We start from the raw sequence: 21,119 nt of genomic DNA, 5'->3' as shown, positions 1-21,119 counted from the left end.
ACAGGGTTCCTGGGCAGCTAGTGCCAATTATTCAAAACAGAGATGGGGGGAGGGGGGGACATCAAGTGCAGGGAACAACTGGGTGAGGGGGAAAAAGGACCAGTCGAGGTTCGGGGAGACAGGGAAAAAGACCAGTAGAGGTTCGGGGAGCGGGGGCTCGTAAAAAGAAAAGAAGGAAATAAAGAAAGATAGATAGAAAAAGAAATTATGAAGGTAGAAAACAAATGAAGAAAGGAAAAAGATCAAAAGGTGAAATGAAGGAAACAGTAAAAAAGGGGCAAAGGACAAGGGAATAAAGGGAAAGAAAGAAAGAAGGAAATAGAAGAGATAAAATCAAGAAAAGAAAAAAAAACAAAAAAAAGAGTGCCCCCTTGGTCATAAAGGCCGCCTCCATTGTTCATCTGCCTGGTGGAAACTCCGCTCGTCCAAAGGTGGTTCACATAGATAAGCGTTGGCAATGCTTGTCTGTGCACGGAGTGGCCACGTCTACTGTCACTCGGAGTGATGTCACCGGGTAACAAGACCTTCCCTGCTGCGTTGCTAGCAGAAATGTTCCGAGTGAGCAGGAAAGGGAAGTGTCGGTGCGCTCCTGGCTGGCTGCAGTCTTCAGGGAGTGCAGTAGCTGAAAGCATGCAACCTGCGGAGTTAGAACACAGTTTGGTCATGCTGAGGCACTGCCAGAAAAACATTTACTGTGCCTCTGTGCCCGAGTGCTGCCCAGTTTGTGGGGGGAATGCTGTGGCTTCTCAGCGGCTGGAAGATGCTCCTATTCGAATTCCCAGCCCCTTCATTAACGGCCACAGAGAAAAGTTTTGTTTTCTATTAAAACCCACCAATGGAACCTTTGCCAGGTAACGAAAGCCGTTCTTCCTTCGTCGTTATTCTTTTTTCGTGTCACGTGCAGCCAGCCGCGCTTCTCTCTTTCTCTGCAATAAAAAGGCGGCGCATTTTGTTCTGTCAGCCACCTCATCGAACACTGTTTGTAAATATATCCTTCTCCCAGGTGGCTGACGTGCCGTGCTTGCATTATCTGAGTCTGGCATGGGCAGGCTGCCTGATGATAAATCAGACTATGGCCCCCTTGTGTTTGTAAAGTGATTTAGTGATTTATTGACCCAGCCCTGAAAAAACACCAAACTATTCCATATCTTGAATAATTTAGTATATGTTTGTGACGATCTTGTTTTTCTATTACATGTGACATTGTATAACAGCAATTACATCTATACATAATAATGCACCCCCAACTGCAGATTGTAAAAAAAAAGTTACAGAGGGTAAGCATTTTACACAGACAGATTCGCAAAGGTCTGAGTAATTTTGAGGTTTTTCTTCTGTAAATGAGGCTCATTTCTCGCTTGTGTAAATTACGCATCGAAAGACGATTTCAATTTTGTTTTGCTTTTGGGAATAACTTCCAAGTGTTACAGCAAATAAATACATCCCCAGAGATAGGGATCTCAAGGGGTATGGAAGGCAGGATTGGAATAAAGGCAGTGCCTTAATTTAGGCTTCTCCAGGCAACATGTGGTTTAACTAACTCCCCATCTATTTTGGAACCTCTTTTCTGCCTGCGTGCGTGTTATAAACTATTCTCCTGCACTTGTTCTCCATCAATGAGGATTGACAAATATCAAATGAGCCCTCACTCAGAGGTAAGGTAACTGTCAAAGACAATTAAACGAAGTTGTTGTGTGATTGATAGCTTGCAAGAATTTGGTGCTGGTTCAAAGTTAGCCCCCCTAATTAAAATGTAAAAGGGCATTTATTGACACGTCAGAATGAACAATGCGCCAAATGCAATGAAAGAATGTTTGTGACACATTAAACCTTTTTGTGAAGATGCATATAAATATAGGCCCGATTCACAAATTTAAAGAGTGATGCAATTTTGCCACACGTAAATTATACCTACACATGACCAACATGGGGACTGTACATTTGACTTCCAAAGAACCATGTGTAATGTATCCATAACTCAATCATGTACATTCTTCCTCACTTTAAAACTCTTTTTATTATAGACCTAATTGACCTACCAAGTACCTGTTAGGTAAGATTTCTATAGTAATGATACATCTTCCTGAATTGTGTCAGTCCCAGAACATTTTGATTTTACTGGTGGATTATTTTTCCTTATACCTCTGTGAGTGGGAACCTTTTCCCCGCACTCACAGTATATTTTTCTCTTTTTATGGGTGTCATTTTTAAGACTCTCCATAGTGTCTTTTAAAAGTTAACCACTTTGACAATGTTTTGGTAATAAGTGCCTATTGTTGCTGGGTTGCCCTGGTGGCTCCTCTTTTTAACCTTCTCTGGCTAACTTTGAGACTGCGGTTCCCAAGGGTAGAAAGGAACTTTGGATCCTCTTTACATGTTATTTGCTGAAAGGACAAACTTACCTTTAATGACTGGTGGCAATGAACCTTTTTATTAATTCGGTGCACCTTTGCCGTAGGCTGTTTGCACAGCACCGGTAAAGGCACGCATGGGTGCTCATTTGACCAAAATGGCCCCTGTCTTTTTTTTCCACCATTTTAGAGTTCATTTTTCTTTCTTGTTCCTTCCCTTGACATCCAGGGCGGGAAATTCCTTTGTGTGATTTTTATCTTTGGCAGGAGTCCTGTGGACTCCCGGCCCACGCTCCAGAGTGTCTGTGAAGGCAGGAAGCGAGGGAGGAGTCCAGAACTATGCTGCCCTTTGTCTTCCAGCCTCAATGCGAGATTCCAGTTCAAACTGAAAGGCTGGCTGTCCTGAAAGGATTGCCAACCCCCCAAGTTTGAATGTTGCAAGGCTGTTTGATTGGCTGGGTTTCTGCATAAGAGGCCGATTCTGGAAGCTGAAGAGGTAGTCGACCACTGAAACCAAAACCGAAGAGGAAGATGAAGAATTTGCAGCTGGAACGATTTCCAGTGACCGGAGAGCCTGATGTGTAACTGGAGCCTGCTGTAGCCCTTCCTTCCATTCGACCTGGAGACTCTGAAAATTATGACCTCGACCTAGAGCCTGGTGAGACCCACTAGACTCAAGAGCACCTGCATTTTGAGCCATCCCACGCCGTGCTGCAACCTTGCAGGGCTGCAATTCCTCAATACCCAGGGACCTCAAGCCGTTGTGCGGTGCACAGTCCTCTGAATTCGAATCTCGCTGAAACATTGTGCGCATCCTGCTAGATCTCCAGAAGCACGATTCCAGTCCAAAGAGTCCCCTCACTAGAGTGCTGGACCTTGCAAACAACGAGAATCCAACCAGTGATATTCTGTCTTCTTCTGTGCTCCTGAGAAAGGCACCAAATCCACAGAGCTGCATACAGCCGCAAGGAAAATCGTTCCTAGAGCCCCCCCTGGTGATCCCTGCAGCAAAGTCCCTTCCCAGGTCCTGTTTTCAGTCACCATAACAAGGAATCCCCCTACCGGGTTTTTGGCTGCAGATCCTGAAGTCCTCCTGCTGCAAAATCTTCTTCTGTGCTGAGGTACTGTGCTGGCTTGGGTATTTACTTACCTTAGGTCTCGTATGATTCCTGTGTAGTTTTGGGATGTTTACTGTGATTGGGAGGCCTCTAGTCCAGTGCACCCAGGCTCTTGCTGGAATCCTCCTAGGGTGTCTTCTGTGATGCCCCTGTACCCCCAACTAACTAGTAAAATACTCACCTGTCTGAACAGTCTTCCTTAGGAACTCTGACTGTTGCTACTTAAGAACCTATCCTGACACTGCCTGTTGGACACTATACCCCAGTGACCCACCTTCTGCCACTGAGAACACTCATGCTCCCAAGAATAAGGGAAATACTTTTAAAGGATTGGGCCTTTTGCCTGGAAAGGAGAATAAGTGTTTAAAAGTTCCTTAATTGTAAAAGAATTGGTTGGTAACTGTAACTCTGAGAGTGAACAGTTACAAAAGTTATTACTTACTTTAGAAAGTTTCTGCCATTCTGAAAAGTAGATATAAGGTTATTTTACTCACCCGTTAATTGGGTTTGCCTCTTCGCTAAAAGTAATGCTGTTGGCTTCACTTAACTATTTCTTTCAGAAAATGAGTGTGTTATTTTCCCAACTGGGTCTAGCTTCCCCTGACTTGCTGTTAGAATTAATACTGCATTAGGTTTTACCTACCTAGACTAGCTTTTCTTTCCCTGGTCTGTTGTAGACAGACACAAATAGCCTTAGGTTTACATCTGCCTTTAAGTTGCTTATAGCTCCTGTAAATGTGTATAGGTTTTACTTACCTTGAGTATAACTGTGCTATCCTAAGATAGGTTATAGTTATTGCTTCCCTTAGTCTGTGAACTGAAAAGCAAATGTAATTGAATATTACACACCAAGGTCCAACTCCCCCAGAATAAATGTGTTATCCTGAATCAGAGTTATATGTTTATACTGTTGCTAGGATCTGTGTTCCACTAGATCAGACAAGTATATTGTCCAGTTGATATTACTATGTGATTTCCTGCCGAGCGTCACGGTACAACTGATAGGGTCTACTACCCTGGTTTTACTGAAAGTAATCTAAAAGTAACTATTGGTTTTGACTTCCCTAGTACTCTTGTTAGGTGTTCCAAATAAGGTTATATGCTTTGGTCTGTGCACCTTGAAGCATAGTGTTGTGTTTTTATAATTGTGGTTATATATAATGTGATAGTATTTATTTCCCCCAAGACTTATCTGGGCCTACTTGTATTTAAATAACCCATTTATTTTTCCAATACATAGGGTTTCAGTGTTTCTTTGTACCATTTGTATTACACTTTCATTTGTACTGATTCTACAGCCCTCTCTCCCTCCTAAAATAAGTCTGGCTGCTCTGTCTACTCTACCATGAACTCAGGTGGTACAGCCTTATACTAAGAGTGGAGTATTGTACTGCCTCGGTTGGAGCAGGCCCTGCTGGTAGAAGGGCACCTGGCTGTCTGGGCCAGACAGTTTTTCGGCGTGCCTGCATACTGCATGTGTGCCTCTTGTTCGTGAACAAGAGAAATAACAGTACATAACCATTTGTTGGCTCATGGAAGGAGATAAGCTAAGAGCGAGTACGCTGTAGGACAATTAGGACTATACAAAGTTCTAAAGTGAGGAAGTAATACCTCAGATATAGAGGAAGGTTACACGGGAGGGGCAATGCTGGTAAAGCACATGTAATAGGTAGTAATTCACTGACAGTGCTTAATTCAGAGTTAAAAAATGTATGTGTGCCTACTGCACACAATGGGATACATAGCACATAGATATAGTTACAGAAATGAATGGGTTAGTATTACATTTTGAATGCACTTCTTTTTGCCCAAAACATATTCCATAATTGTTGTCCCTTCCTACACACATGGTGACAGTTAAACCAAGTGTTGTGCTTGCCTACATTAACTCAGCCTCTTAAACCTTGGCTGTTGAGGTGTCAATTAGCTGTACAGCACAGATAAGTGTGAGAATTTCATTGGAAAATGTATTTGAATTTGTAAAGCGCACTAGCAGCCCAAATGCATCGAGGCGCTGTTATAACAAAGTGAGCTTAGTTACAGGTTACGGCATTTCTTACTGGTTGCAATAAGGTGTAGCAATGTTGGAATAATCTAGAATGAATATGAGGGAGAAAGTAAGCACATGGTACATTCTAGGATGTGAGGCAGAGGGCCTGCCAGGTGGGGGTTGATTGGAAGGTTTTAGCGGGCAATTGGGGGTTCAGGTGAACAGTCATGTTTTTATTTCCTAGCGGAAGGCTAGGTGGGAGGAGATTCCTCTGAGGTTGGGTGGCAGGGAGTTCCATTGGGTTGCGGCAATGAAAGGGAAGCTTGAGCCTCCTGCCCAGGCTCTAGAGACTTTTGGCACTGATAGTAGGTTGGTGTATGGGGTTCTAGTGGGCCTTTCTGAGCATGGTCTGATGAATCTCTGGGAGAGGTATTGGGGGTGCCTCATGGTGAATGCATTTGTGGGAGAGTGACAGTGTTTTGAACAGAATGCGTTCCTTGACTGGTAACTAGTGGGCTTGTTTCCTGGCAGCTGAGATATGTTCTCTTCTCGAGATATCCAAGGCAGCCCTGAGTGCGTTATATTGTGCAATTTGCAGTTTTTCATTGTTCTTAGCAGAGGCACCAGCCAGTAGGGCGTTGCAGTAGAATAATCGTGCCCCGATCATAGTTCTGGCTATGGTAAGGCAGTTATCCTTAGTGAGGTAAGGTCTGGCTGTAGTGAGAAGTTTGGCATGGTAGGCGGCTGATGAAGTGATGGCATTTGCTTGCCTTATAATTGAGAGGTTGGAGTCTAATTAGACTCCTAAAGTGTTTACTGTCTGGGAGACTAGAATTAGAATGTTGTCGATGGTAAAGGAGTTGTATTGCGTGTTAAGTTCTTTGAGTATTTCAGGGGACCCGACTAAAAGTAGTTCTGTTTTGTCTCCATTTAGGCAGAGCCAGTTTTGAGCCATCTAGGTTTGTATGGTAGAGTAGACGGAGTTGAGGGTTATTGAGTCGGCCTTGTAGTCACCTTTGAGTTCTAGGAGGACCTGAGTATCGTCGGCATAGTTTGTGTAAATAATGCCTAGTGAGTTGAAGATGTGGAATAGGGGCCTAGTGAAAATGTTGTATAGGGTTGGTGATATGCATGTGCCCTGGGGGACTCCACATTGGATGGTGCTGGTGTGTGCCAAAGCAAAGTCAGAGAATACTCTCATGACTCTGCCTTGAAGGAATGAGGCGATCCAGGCTGTGGCGTTAGGGGAGAAGTGTGCAGAGGTAGAGAGGTGGTGGCACAGGATATCATGATGGACGAGATCAAAGGCAGTAGAGAGGTCAAGGAGTAGCAGTAGGGCTGCTTTGCCAGAGTCTCTAATGTCATCCATTTGGTTCCTAAGGTCTAATAGGGCTGTTTCAGTTCCATGACCTGGGCGAAAGCCAGATTGCCGGAGACCAGGAAGGTTATTAGCTTCAAGCCACTGTTGGACTTGCAGGTAGGCTGCTTTGTCTATTATCTTAAGGAGAAAGGGGACTGTGGTGATGGGTCTGTAGTTGCCTGGTGCTGTTGGGTCTAGGGACGGTTTCTTTAAGAGGGGGCGGACCAATGCAGGGACAGTGCCAATTGAAAAGGAGGTGTTGATAAAGGCAGTGAGGAAGGGTGCAAGACTGGAGGTGCATTATTTGAAAGTAGCTGGGCAGATGTCGCCTTTGCAGTTCGAAGGCTTGATGGAGCTCATGAGTGCTATGACTTCTGGCTCAGTGACTTCTCTGAAGGAGAATATGGGTGAATTGCCAGATGCGACAGTGGGGCTGTGGGGCGCTTGGAGGTTAAGAGATTGTTGGTTGGTTTGGATTTTACTTTATAGTAGGTCGAGTTTGTTGAGCATGGCATCCTGGATGCTGTTGCACCAGGCTTCATCTTTGGCGATGAGTTGCGGGCATGGGGTAGGGGTTTCTAGGTCTCTGAATATGGAGAAAACCTTTTTAGTGTTTGAGCTTGCTGAGTCTATCCTGGTATTTGTTAGTGAATATCCATGCATCTAACAACCCTGTGGTTGGTAACTAACAATTGCATTGCACTCAGCTGCCGATTATTCCCTGGAATGCCTGCATATGTACAACTATAGAAACCAAAGACCTCATTACAAGTCTGACAGTAATCTGCTGGTACTACCGGCGGGTTGCTGCCGGACTGTAACACTGTTTCCACCGCCTGACTTCCCAGTGCCAGCGGGACATTACAAGTCCTGGCAGATCGGGAGGTCAGGCGCGGGTACGTGTTAATTCCCATTCCCATGGATGGAGCCCCTAAGGACTCCATGGGAATGGGTTCACGGAAGCACCGGCACCGTTACTAACAGTGCCGGTGCTTCCGCATAAGCTCTGCCTACCAGGGTCGTTGCACCCGGCAGGTCAGAAGGTCAGACCTGCTGGGCACAAGGGCCTAGGAAGGCAGAGTTGTAGTGTGGTGGCCCGGTAAGGGTGCCAGTATGGTGCGACCGGCACCCTTATTTTCAGTCTGCCACACTTGTAATAGGCATTAAGTGTTTAATTTACCGATTTGTACCTACAAGACTCATATAGAAGTTCCACAGATGGCATTCACCTCTTGTGTATTGCTAATAAGTTATGTTATGCTACATGGACATTTTTAAAGGGCTACATTGTCATTTATGTAGCCATGAAGAACTGTGTGCAGTCTAGTAGTGCATTGTTGCACATAACTAAATATCCAGTATACCATAGTCTGACATAGCATACAACATGACAGTGCATTACAACATTACAATTCATTTGGGTTCTATCGTAAATTGGCCAGGTTCTGCAAAGCCCTAAAGTGTCAGGGTTGGGAGAAAACCCTTAAAATGGGGTGGGGGGTTTGTTTTACCCAAATGGGGCACTGGCAATGTAGGGATTTTTTGCAGCAGTTAATTTGTAACCTGGAAATGGTGGTTGGTCCAACAACATGTTTATTTTCCTTAATCCAGCTTTGTTCCATTCAAGAGGCCAGATCTTCCCCAATTCAAAGGGAAATGAGAGAATAGAATCCTGAGGTAAAAAATGCTTTGGCACTATGAAATGCTTACGCTTTTTGATAACCTCCTTTCGTCCATTGTTTTCTCTGTCAGATCCTTTCCCTTAACACCCTTTGAATCCTGGCTATACTGAGGGCCATTCAGCATTGAACACTCCTGATCGGGCTCCTCTTTCTGGGACATGTTTCTGGTTTCACTGGTGGGAGCTGATGCAGTTTGAGTTGGTCAATCCTGTTCATAATTCCTAAAGACTTTGGCAGCATTCAGGGTTTGGGATCGTATGTTTCTAAGATAGGGGCTCTGCTTACCACAAAGACATTGTGGGCAGTCAGACTGTTTGTTTGGACAAGAAGCAATCATCATATGGGCCTCCAGCATGCATGAGAGCTGGAGAATTTCATAATAGGGAGTGCTGTTGAGGCACTTCTCCCTCCGAAGCCTATCAAAGAGTATGTTTTCTCTGGTGCTTGGAATTAAGTCAAGAGACAAAAAAGGCAGCAGTGTTGCAGACAGAACTGTGATCGCACCCCAGAAAGGAGTTTACAGCGTTTGTTTCCTGTTTGACACAATCTGGCCTACCCTCCTTGTTGTAGTACTGTTAGGAAAGATTTTCCTTAGGTGCAATTTTCCCTCTATTTGTGAACCCCGCCAAACAATTTGATTTTGGCTTACCCAACCTGACTTTTTCCAGTGGAGCACAGCCTTCAGCTGCACCCCTTCTGGGCTTTCGGTCGTTTGTTATGGTGAAACTGACACGTCCTTCAGGCTCTCAGTCCTGGGAAACAATGTTTCCCTTAACTTTTTATCTTTGTGACGAGTACCTTCCAGTACCACGCATAGGGCTCCTTTGGTTTTATGACCCTAGCCACCCTCTAAGGATTTCTTGGTGTTTGTACAAGTGTGCTTAGGACAAACTGGTGGCAGCAGTTTACTTTTAAAGTATTTTTACTTCGTTTTTATGGACCATACCACCTTTACCGCGTTTGGCCCAAGACTGTGGCCAGTGCCAAAAATGGCCAGGCCATAAAGTCTTTTGTTCTGTCCTTTGGCCATTGTGTTCCTTTGCCTTCGCCCAGGTCGAGAGACCCGGGTATTCCTTATTTGGGCATGCAGCCTCCCGCGAAAAATGCATCATTCGCTGGCTCCTGCATGTCACTTGTGCTAGTGCCCAGGAAGAGGGTTTTGGACTGTCTCGTCCCAATCCACACTACTGGTGCCAGTATGTCTGGTAGGCCTGAATGACTATAACCACCCTGGGCCACGAATGTATCCTTAACAAAAGAGCAGACTCGAGGAACCGCCGGTGACATGCTAGGAAAGTTTGGCACCCTGACCCTGCTGATGTCCCGTTGGACTCCTGCTTTTGCATCGTACCAAGAAGGCCTGGAAGGGCGCTTCGACCCTTTGGAGAAGTGGGAACAACTATTCTCGGCATCTCCTGCTTAGCCTCGCAACAGGCCCCTTTGGAAGTGTTCCTGGGCCAGCCAGTAAACTGTCCACCTCGAACCCAGGGTACCACACAGGAACGCTGCCATCCCGAGTTGAGACTCAAGACTTTGGGAATCGCTTACTTGTGGTCCTGGGCCCTCTCCTGCTCGTTGTCCTAGTTCCTCTGGGTCACGGTTTATGAGAGTGTGTCATGCCACACGCATTTGCTGTCCCTGTGTCGCCCGCTGTGGCGACTGTCGCTGTAAGTGCCTGCAGACCTGCCCCACCGTGTCCTGAGATGTGCTGCACTGGAACTATCCTTCTCCTTTCTTCGAGAGCGGAGAAAAGGCTACTGTCACACCACAGACGATCATCCTGTCTCCGCTGACATCTGGAGCAATCCGTAACTGCAGCGGTGAAACCTATTAGCAAAGTGGACTAGACTGGCAAAGTTTGCTCCAGACTGTGTTGAGGGTCGGTGAGTACTTTCATCACTTACCAGTGACCCCCTGGCACATCCATCTGCTTTTACGCACGAGAATCCACCTAAAAGATACTCACCTTGGCTGGGTTAGCCTGCACTCCACAGCTATTCTCGAACTCCGAAAGTCGTTCTATCTGCGAGGGGTAGACCCTTCTTTAGGAATAGGACTTAATTCTTCATCGCCTCTAACCCCTTCCTAAGCAGCTAGAGCCCACTGAAGAGATCCTGCTCTTCGCTTTAGGCACAACCGCGTGTTGCTAACACACTGCTGTGCTTTGAGCACAAGGCTCCTCACTTATTAGGGCTGGACTACATAAGCTAGGGATTGACTACGAAGAATTGCCTGTTTTGAACTTACCTCTTTCTGTTGCAGGTTGTGGTTATTTTCTCCCCTTTCATCAGCATTAGGCTAAACACATTTTTGTGCATATGTTACATGGTGACTAAGCGTGTGTGGTAACTGTTTTCTTGATAACTGTGGTTTAATCGGGTTTTGTTATAAAGGTCTATAATAAATGTATTTTTGATTTATACCTGCCTAAGGGGAATCTGTGGAGTTTTACTGTGTGCGCTCATTGTAGGCTTCCGATCAGTCTCACCCCTCCTGAGACTTAGTCTTGACTGCCTGTCAAGCTACCGTAGATTGGTCTGGTATGTCCAGAAGGTTCCCCTGTTCCACTAAACTAGGGAGACCTCCTAAACTTCTGTCCACCAGGTCAGAGTTTAGAAATCCATCTTATCAAATTTTTGGCAGCGGTAGGATAAGATTGGAGGTGACCAGTGTTGTACAGTGGTGAAATATCCAGGTTATACTTACACAGAAAACACAGTGACCTTAGTTTAAATTTAACTATGAGCCACTTGTCTTACTTATAACATGGAAGCAATTGCGAACATAACTTGAGTGCTTCTATTAGGATGATTAAATTCACTAGCCTGAGGTTTGATTGATTGATTGTTTATTTATATAGCGCCTATACACAATGTGTTTCAAAGCGCTTCAAGGAGGGAGGGAACATAGGAAAATACAGTTACATTCAATAAAAAGTCCTTGAAACAGTACAGAATGAGAAAATTAACTATCGTAATAGGCCTGTCGACATTTCTGATAGTGCAAGTGCATAGAACAAGTAAGGCAAGAGGTAATGGATAGGCAGGAGAACAAAGCAAGCAGTAACATTACTATGTCTGACGAAAATTTACGCAGTGCAGGTGGTATACAGGAGGAGGGGCGGGAGAGGGGTACGGGGGGATATGAGTGGGAAGAAGGCTCACAGACACTCACGGGGGGCATGAGGGGCACACAGACACACACAGGGGGGCATGGGGCACACAGACACTCACAGGGGGGTATGGGGGCACACAGACACACAAAGGGGGTCGGCAATCTGGCATACCGTGGTGGACAGGGGTAGACAGGGCCTTGGTGGGAGGGCCGGCCAAGCCTGCCGGCTTTCCCATAGGCTGCTATCATTAGATGCACAGCCAATCGGGGCAAGCAGCAGGAGTCGAGGCCAAAGCTCAGAGGAGCACTTTCTGCGGGCGGCCATGATGGAATGGCCATGTAACACGAGAATTTACATTTAAAAGAGAGCAGAGTCCGTTGGTACACAGAGAAATACATTTTTGTAGTAGGCAGCAATGCGAAGCGGCACAAAGTAAAGTGGAAGTCCAGGATGCAAATGGAGAGGGCAGGGTCTCCTACATCCTGCAGCTTTGTGGTGAATGGGGAAGGCTGCGCTCTGAGTGAGGTAGCAGACGAGGTCTCGTATGAACAGAATGACTCAATCCCTTTCTCTGTCTGACCTATGGGAATAAAACAGAAGGTCGTTCAGAGATGGGGAAAAACCTGAATGACGGGAGAAAAAACCCTGAAGGAGGATGGGATCCTTGCCTGCTGATCCTGATGTGTCAATCCTGAAGGGTAGTCTGATGCGAAGACACAGTTTTGTTGGATCTTGCCCAGGAGTGTTGTAGTCTGTAGCAAGCAGTGATGGCTCAGGCTGATCATACTGAAGGTATAGGAGGCGAGGAGCGCCAGATGTGGCAACCACGACAGAGACCCGTTTCTGCGCTCAACTGGCTTTCAGTAACATGGGCATGGAATTATGCTGGATGTCAGGGAGGCGACAATCACTAGGTGCGGCAACCACGGCAGATACCCATTACTGTGCTCCACTGGCTATCAGTAACGTGGGCATAGAATTATGCCGGTGTTTGTATACAGCGTTCCCAGTGCAGTTGCACAGGCTCGGAATGAGCCGGGCTCTGGGAGACGAGAAGCGTGGAAAAGTAATCTCTTCAGAGATCAGCTGCTGTACGCTCTGGCGAACAGCAACGTAGGCAGAGGATTCTGCCGACATAATGAGAAGCGCATAGAGCTTCCTCAATGTTGCAGAGAGGGCAAGGTGTGATGCTGGAAATGCATCAGAGGGACAGGGCCTCTGAATCCTTGTCCTTTACTGCCTTTTATCGTGTGTTCTGTCATGTTTTCTGCCCAGGAGTCCATGAGGGACTCCTGGCAGTGCAGCTCTCTCTTTTGGTTTGGTGAACAGACCCATGGGATACCCTTATGGCACCCATGGGTAGGGGTACAACCCTGTGCCCCTAGTGTATGTTTTTGGGCACCTGTGGGTGGCCCACAGAGCAGGGTATGGGCTGGTGGCAGCTCCATGCTGAATCTGCCAGGTGCTCTGCGTGTCCTCCATTTTGGGACACCCAGGCCCTGCCATTGGAATCAGTTGATTCCTGATGGAAAACAAGATGGCCCCTGTGGCCTCTTGCTTTCTATTGCCTCTTACCTTGTTTTCCCAAAGTCCTGGGAAGCCCTGACTCTGTCCCTTCCCCCTGACTGGCTGTTGGGTGGAAGGTCCATATATGGTGTTGTTGTGAAGGCCCAGCTAGACTGACTGGAGCCTTCCCATTGACTGTATGTTGTGGGTACCTCCTGTGGGTGGGACCTGGGTGAATGGAGTGGGTGACCAATATACACTCCTTGTTGTGGTTGTCTGGTTTCTGGCATGTGAGACAAAGACTGAGACAGCCCTGCCCGAAACTGGCCTGAATGCAGTGTGTAGTGTTGAATGGCTGGGTACTTGTCCCAATCCACATTCCTTGTTGTGAGTGTCTGAAAGGGAGGAGTGTGGCCTGAATGCACTGTGTGCCTGATTGGCTGACTGACTGCATGAATGCCCTTCTGTGTGATTGGCTGCTGTGTGTGTGCCAGCAGTGTGGGTGAGAGACAGAATAGTATATCTGGGGACCTCTCACCACTGAAAATTGTTCAGAAGCGTTCAGAAGCTGAGTCTCCACTCAAGAGTAACTGGAACTGCTGACCCTCGACGCCCAGCTGGAAGAAGAAGACTTGCTGCTGCATTTGCTTCGACCGATCCGAAGGCTGCCGTGTTCGTCGAGGACTGATCCGAGAGAGGACCTGGCTAGGCGCCCTCTTCCCGTGCTCCGAGGGACCATCGAGCACCGCTGAATCTTCGCCGAAGCTCCCTGGACGCCAGACCATCGAAAGGCTGCCGACCGGAGAAGGGGACTGCCGAGGAGAACGAAGTAAAGCACCCGGACCTCGACGCTGTCGAAGTCCATTGCCGTCGACCAGGGTTCGCAGGTCTGTGTAACCGCTGGAGGCCCGTCGAAGTTGTGTTGCCCAACCGTGGGAACCACTTGACGCCGTGCCGCCGACGACCGGAGCCGTCCGCTCCTTGCCTAAGAACATTTGGATCGAAGGACTCCCTCGCCCGCATCGTCGATCGCTTTTGTCCTGCCGGAGAAAGTCGGGGACGACCAACGCGGCGAGGAGAATCCGCCGGTGGGTTTCCCGCCACCTCACGACCCCAAAGACTCGAGCGACTCGACGCCCTTGTTGGGCCACCGTCATTCACAATCTTTGCGGTCCAGAACTAGTGTCACCGAGGTGCCCCGCACGCCTCTTCCTCGCAGGACGCCGACGTCTCGACGCCGACGAGCACCGCTCGGATCGAAGCCTGCCGCCTCATCGACGCCGTTCTACCCTGTTTGCTGTCGGACGTTCGACGCCCCGTGTCTCCCGCTTGAAAGGGAAGGCATTCAAGAAGGGCCGTCGATTCCCCGACGCCGAACGCCGAGTTCCTCAACGCTTCTCGACGCCTCTCGACGATCCGTGATTCCCGCTTGAAAGGGGGTCGCTCAAGAAGGATCTGTCGACGCCTCTTCGAAGAACTCGACTCCACCAGGTACATTGGGGGGGTAAAAACATTGTAGGAGAGAATAAGACTATTGAACAATATATGGACTGGGCTTGTGTTATATCTCTTTAATTTGCAGGTTGCCCAGGTGGGGGGATCTCCACACAGAACTGTGTCCAGTAGTAGGGGCCAGTCTTCTGCCTATTGCTTCAACCATCTGTTATCTCTCCTCTCTCTATTGCTGGTTTCCTTCTTATTGATCTGTGTGACATTTTGACAGTATTGTGAATGCACTTTAATGAGGTCTAATATTAGTGGTACCACTTTAGAATTGTAGATATTTACCATTATTGATTTTCCTGAACACAAAGTGCGTTATTGTGATAAGTGTACATAACCTTTGAATATTAATTATATAAAGACTGTGTTTTCAGTAATACAGTGTGTGGACATTCCTTTGTGGGGGCTTGGGGAATACACTGTACTTAAGAACCAGCCTGCATCACCTCCTGAGAAGCTAGGCCTTGATTGCTCGCCCATTGCTACCGTATTAGAGAATCTTGGCTGGGGTCCTCTGTGCCTCCCCTCTACCATATAGAGAGCGGGAGCACAGACCACCCCCTACCGGTCTTTACACAAGGTAAATGCCGTGCTCTGCGAGGCGCAGGACGCATGAATGTACAAAACCGGAGGGACGTGGGAAAATTGCCACGGGAATAGTAAAGGAAAGGTAGAATTGGAATGTCAAGGGATAGATGCCAGTGAAAGTGCTGACAAGTAGAATAGAAGAGGGAACAGCATTACCGGGTTCGGGACGTGACCAAAAGATGAGGCTGACAGGAAGCATACAATACAGGACTGTGTCCGATGGAGTATAGACGTAGCAACGCAGCGAGCCTTGTGGGAGCTGCATTTTATGGTGTTTTCCTCCTGGTGGAGAGATGAGGAACTGGAGTGTTGATGGTAGAATTTGAGATGGCCATTATCAGCGGCCATCTTGGAAGGAGTGGAAGGCTGGCAGTTTAGTGCAGTTTCCAGTTGTGCCAGAGTTTCCACGGTCTGGAATTCCTAACAGCTTCCAAATCAGAAAAGCTAAGGAAGATCTGTGCAAAAAGAGGCTTGTCAACCTCTGGCACAAAAGCTGAAATCATCCAAAGATCATAGAATGGCAGGAAAACCAGATCTCAGCTTGTCCCTCGGATGACAGTGCAGAAGGTGCTAGGGTTGCTCCCAGTAACAGTGCTGACAGGACTGTTGCTGCCGTCATTGAGGAGACCGATAATGATCAGGATGATGTAGAGTTCCATGCTTCTTTTGCTGGTTCTGAGGCCAAGGTCCTGCTGGAATTCAAAATAAAAGAGCTTCTATTTAAGCAGAAGGAGCTTGGATTTGCATGGCTGCGCTAGAACTGGAGAAAGCAGAGAAACAGAAGGACAGGGATCAACAGTTGGAGCTTGCCAAGTTACAAGCTGCCAATGGCACCTCTAGAGGATCTGGTAATGGGTCTAGCTCCTCCACTCATCCAAGGTTCCGAAAAGATCTGCTTAGTACGTATGATGACAAGAATGACATCATGAATTGGATGACTGTATTTGAGTATGCATGTAAAGTGCAAGAAGTTGTGAATGCTGATAACATTGTATGGTTGCTCAGTCGACTACCCCATTCTGGCTGCAGTGTCATTATGGAAATGTCAAATGCTAACAGAAAAGGCTTTGCGAAATTGAAGCAAACTCTGGTGTTAAAGTTTACAAAGCCTCCTGCCCAATACTTGCAACTATTCAGAGATTACAAAAAGAAAGAAGGTAATATTCGGCTCTCATATGTAACTGATTCCTTGAAAAACTTGACTGGCTGGGTGGAAGGTTACAAGGTCACCACCTTTGAGGGTATGATTTGTTTAGTGATGCTTGAACATATTTTTGCTTCTTGTGCCCCAGAGCTTAAGCAGCACTTGGCTGATTCTAAGGAGATAAATCCAAAGAAGTTAGCCAGTGCAGCAGATTTGTGGTTGTCACACAGAGTGTCCCATAAGGACAAGTAGCAGGAGGGTGGGGGATCTGATAAACGTTCTGCCATGAGGGCCACAAAAAGCATAACAAGGATAAGTCACATGAAAATGTTCAGAATAGTGTGAATCATCCTCCCAAGCATTGCTCTGGTTATAGCCATACTTTCTGTACATAATCTGAAAAACATTCTATTCAGACTTAGCGTTCAAGTCTATTTAGCATGTACAAATTATAAAAACAAACCTATTTGATATCAAAATTACATTCTTCTAATCAGGCATACTAATTAATTCCAATTCTGTTAAAACGAAGATCACCTCTGAAGCAAGAAATCCTTCCTGTCCCAATGACAATCTTTGCCAAAACAATTTCATATTATGCATTCTAGGTCATGGACAAATCTTTGCAATCTTTTCAGTCTAAGAATCCAAGTCCCTGGACACTCTGATAGCAAATGGGCAACTGTTTGCTTCACACCTTATGCACATCTATCACATTGATCTGAAGGGTGAGACACCGGGTCCCTAATATGCTGGATTTCCAAAGAGAGTACCAATTCAGTCTGAATCTTAAGAAATGTATTCTAGTAACTGGACTGACTGATCTTTTCAAATAGGCAGGGAGAAGAGATCCCGGTTTATCTGTTTCAGTCCACGAGGTAGATATTTTGGCAGCTCTCATCTTTTCTGTACTTATAATCCAATCCGTTTGTTTGAGAAGGTCTTTGACCTTTAAATGATTTTGAATTAAGGTCTCCTCTGATGTATGAGCAGCCTCTAAGATTTCATTACATTTTAGTCTCAAGGAATTCAAAAAGAGATTATTATTCAGTTTCATTTGTTGTGCAATTTCCATAAATAAAGATGCTTTCGGGGGTAACAGGGCTAACCTATATAGACTGAGCCACTTCCATTCCATAACTGAGAGCAGAGAGACCAAACCCAATTCATATCGAACACGCGATTGGAACAGAATTTGGGAACACTCATATTTCTTTCCAGATTTTTCCTTCCAGCCTATCTCAGCTGACACTGAAGGCCTGTAAATACATTCCAATCCATATTTGATAGACGGGATCACCTTTCCCAGATAAAATTTAATTCATGGTAGTAATGAGAATCTGCAATATTTAGAGTAAAATCTCTTCATTTGAGCTAACAGCTTTCTCAGCTTAGTCTCAATGATTGCGAGAAGATGGGATATAGTGGGGTAAGACGAAATCTCAGAACCCAAATAAACTACTTCTTTGGCTATTGGAATCAGTAAATTATTTAAATGCCATTTATAAGATATGGTGATTCTTAATGGATGTTTAAAAATCACAATTTCCGACTTATTCGGGTTAATTATTAGATCATTCAGTAGGGCATAATCAGCTAAGGCAGTTAATAGTCGCTGGAGGCCGACTTGAGTGTGGTCAATGACCACAATATCGTCGGCGTAGGCTAGGCAATTCATTTTTCTATTTCCAATTTTTGGAGCAACCAAACCCTTCTCCATCAGCCATTGAGACAAATCCGCCAGAAATAAGATAAATAGCAAAGGGGCCAACAGACAGCCTTGTTGGACACCCCTCTCAACCTTAATAGGTTGAGAAAGGTCACCCATTTTAGACAGTCTCACTCTAACAACTGTGCCTTAATGCAGTTGAACAAGAACATTGAACAGACGGTCCGGGAGACCCCAGTTTTTTAATTTTGACCATAGTTTGTTTCTATTAACGCTGTCAAAGGCCCGGTAGAGGTCAACCCATGCACCAAACGGGGGGCCTGCTTTTATCAATGAAGGTAGAGTAATGCATCTAAGGTTCAGTGTATTGAGTGAAGTAGATATCCCTCTTCTGAAACCATTCGGTTCCCTGGGAAGTATTTCCCTGAGCTCCACCCAACTTTCTAGTTCTTCCAAAAATCAACCCGCAGAGCATTTTTCCATCCGTATCCAATCGGGATATGGGGCGATGATTCGCCGCTACCAACCGGTCTCCCTTTTTATAAATCGGTATAATGATTACCTTTTTCCACGATTTAGGGAAGATTTGCGATTCTAGGATATTTTCAAATAGGAGCTTAAGAATACGGGCCCAAATAGTTGGATTCTTTTTCAGGATTGAATTTGAAAGACCATTTGAGCCAGGAGCTCTCGAAGTAGAAGACTTCCCTATCAGACGCTCGATATCGTCGGTCCTAAAGTGTAAAGACCATTTTGTGTCTTGGGAATGATAGGACACCTTAGAATTCACAGGGGCATAAATCTTTAAAAAATGATCCCTCCATGCCTTTTCTTCAATGACCGAAAAGTGGTGGACTCAAATGGGGAGTGTACAGAGTTAACTATCGGCCAGAATTTTTTTAAATTTCTCATAGTGACCGCTTTCAACATTTCTTCGCCGTCTCCTTGCGAAAGCATATACCTATATGTTCGCACCCAGTTCTTATAGGCAGTATTCACCTGTTTAAATTGAGCAGTTAGTTCCCTAGAGTCTTTTATAGTTTTTTTAATTCTGTTTTTTTTCTGCTCTTACTCTTCTCTTTTCTTCCAAGATTTGATTATCAAAAGAGTGCTTATGCTTCTTCACAGACTTACCCTTTCCACGAATCGGGGGGTTCAGATCCCATAAGAAGTTAATATAGTTGTTTGGTTTACAATGGGCAGCCAATTGGTACTCAGATAGTGTCACGACCGTCGCCCAAAACCCCCTCTGGCAAACCCATTGGCGAGGTGGAGTCAGGACTCAGGCCTCTAGAGCCTGGACATTCTCTTCAAAAGCCATGATGGGGCCAGTCCTGGTGCCTATGGCGCCAGGCTCATACACCATGAACAACTACTTTATTGTATTGTCAGCCAACATGGAGGCAGCCACATAGCTTGGTTCCCTAAGAACCAAGCTATGCGGTCTAGTGTTTTGGGTGTGGCAGGCCTGGAACTACTTTCCCTGGTACTACTTTACCTGGGCTATATAAACCACACCCTGACTGCAGAACATGCTTCGTGCTACTTTGCAGCTTGCAACGTGACGCTCACCGTGTCCAGCTATTCCCTCTAACCTCGGAGAAGCAGAACCTGCAAGGAGACAAAAGGAACATCATTAGCAGCAGCATCTTACCTGCAGTCTTCATCTTTAAACACTTGCAGCTACTGAGCACAGATTCTTCGAATCTGCACGCCTCCCGGACAGAACGACCTGAAAGAGGAAGATAGAAGCAACATTAAAGAAAGCTGTAGAGACATTTACAAATTACGAACTGCTCAAAATGCTTATCTGGCTGGTCGCCTCTCGGCTGGCACCACTCCGGACATTCCACTCGTGCTGAAGAACACTGCGACCTATAAGGAAGGAAAACACAGGTTAGCAAAGGCAAGACTTTGCAGCGCTGCGCATAGCGCTTACTTACCGCATCATAGCGCTCTTAATGCACCATCATTTACCAGCGGGGCTCAACCAAGCCAGTTTGCTGCGCTGAAGCTCCTCCTACCTAAGGGAGAAAAACGAGACATTTTAAACAAGAAAGGCATGCAGGATAGCAACAACACTAAAGAACAGTAATAAGACCTACCTGAACAATATCAAACGGGCCGGCGTCAGTGAAGTAACTGGACCGCACTCGCCCATGAAAGACAACGCGCCCCTGCAAAGAAGGCAGGACGGAGAGCACGCCTAATTTTACCACAAGGTGAGGAGAGGGCGCCAGAGGAACTGAAAGCATACGGGGTGGAGGGAGGATACTTGCCCCAGTCGGTCAGTCTTGAACACAGTCCTCCTGTATTTTCAGGCAGAACCTTCCCCGCAGACTACATCAGGGCAAAGCTGAGAAGCATACCAGTGAGTAACCCGGCTGGGTGGCGTCCCTGTGTATACCAGGTGAGCGTAACAGAACACAAAGCCTACCATAACAAATCCACCTGGGCGCCATGGAGACATCAGAAATGGACCAATTGGCCCAATTACTAGGAGAGCTTCGTGCAGAGGTTCATTCTGCCTGACAAGAGACTAATGCCCTCCGGAGAGACCTAATAGTGACCAAAGAACGCACTGAAGAGATTAGCAGACAATACTTGCAATCACAGGCAGGACAGACGCCTCTACCTGGAGGCAATCCAACGATGCAAAACCCTGCCATACCATCCACTCTGGTACAGATCACGTTACCTGGAACAGTGCCCCTGGCACCACCAGAAAGGTTCTCAGGCGAACCACGGAAGTATGCGGCATTCATCAATCAGTGCCGCCTTCATTTTCTATGTAGGCCTGTAGCATTTCCAAACGACCAAGCTCGGGTAGCTTTTGTCTTATCATACCTGAGTGGTAGTGCAGGAGATTGGTCGGTGCCGTTGGTAACCTATGACGATCCTCTATTACATGACTTTGGGGGGTTCCAGAGAGAAATGGAAAAACTGTTTGCTCGTCATTCCCAGGAACAAGCAGTAGACAATTAACTCTTGTCCCTCCGACAGGGGAATCAGGACTTGTTAACATACATTGCTACCTTCAACAGACGGGTTGCCGAAGCTAGGTGGCCAGAAAACAAAAGAACCACATTATTC

At 46.3% G+C, this 21,119-nt stretch overlaps 1 protein-coding gene across 2 annotated transcripts in view; it reads left to right on the top strand.

Annotated features, from left to right (window-relative positions):
• The first annotated feature begins 549 nt into the window (after positions 1–549).
• MKRN2OS (MKRN2 opposite strand) overlaps positions 550–21,119 on the top strand; it is a 185,269-nt gene continuing 164,699 nt past the window's right edge. The window contains exon 1 of one of the 2 annotated variants that reach the window (XM_069643937.1): positions 550–851. In XM_069643937.1, coding sequence (XP_069500038.1) covers positions 550–851 — 302 coding nt within the window. The remainder of the gene's footprint in view (positions 852–21,119) is intronic. The other variant, XM_069643938.1, reaches the window with a different exon arrangement.

The sequence above is a fragment of the Ambystoma mexicanum genome, chromosome 2p, assembly GCF_040938575.1.
Source record: "Ambystoma mexicanum isolate Mex_15411 chromosome 2p, UKY_AmexF1_1, whole genome shotgun sequence".
Taxonomy (NCBI): Eukaryota; Metazoa; Chordata; class Amphibia; order Caudata; family Ambystomatidae; genus Ambystoma; species Ambystoma mexicanum.
This window is presented reverse-complemented; position numbering and strand designations above follow the sequence as displayed.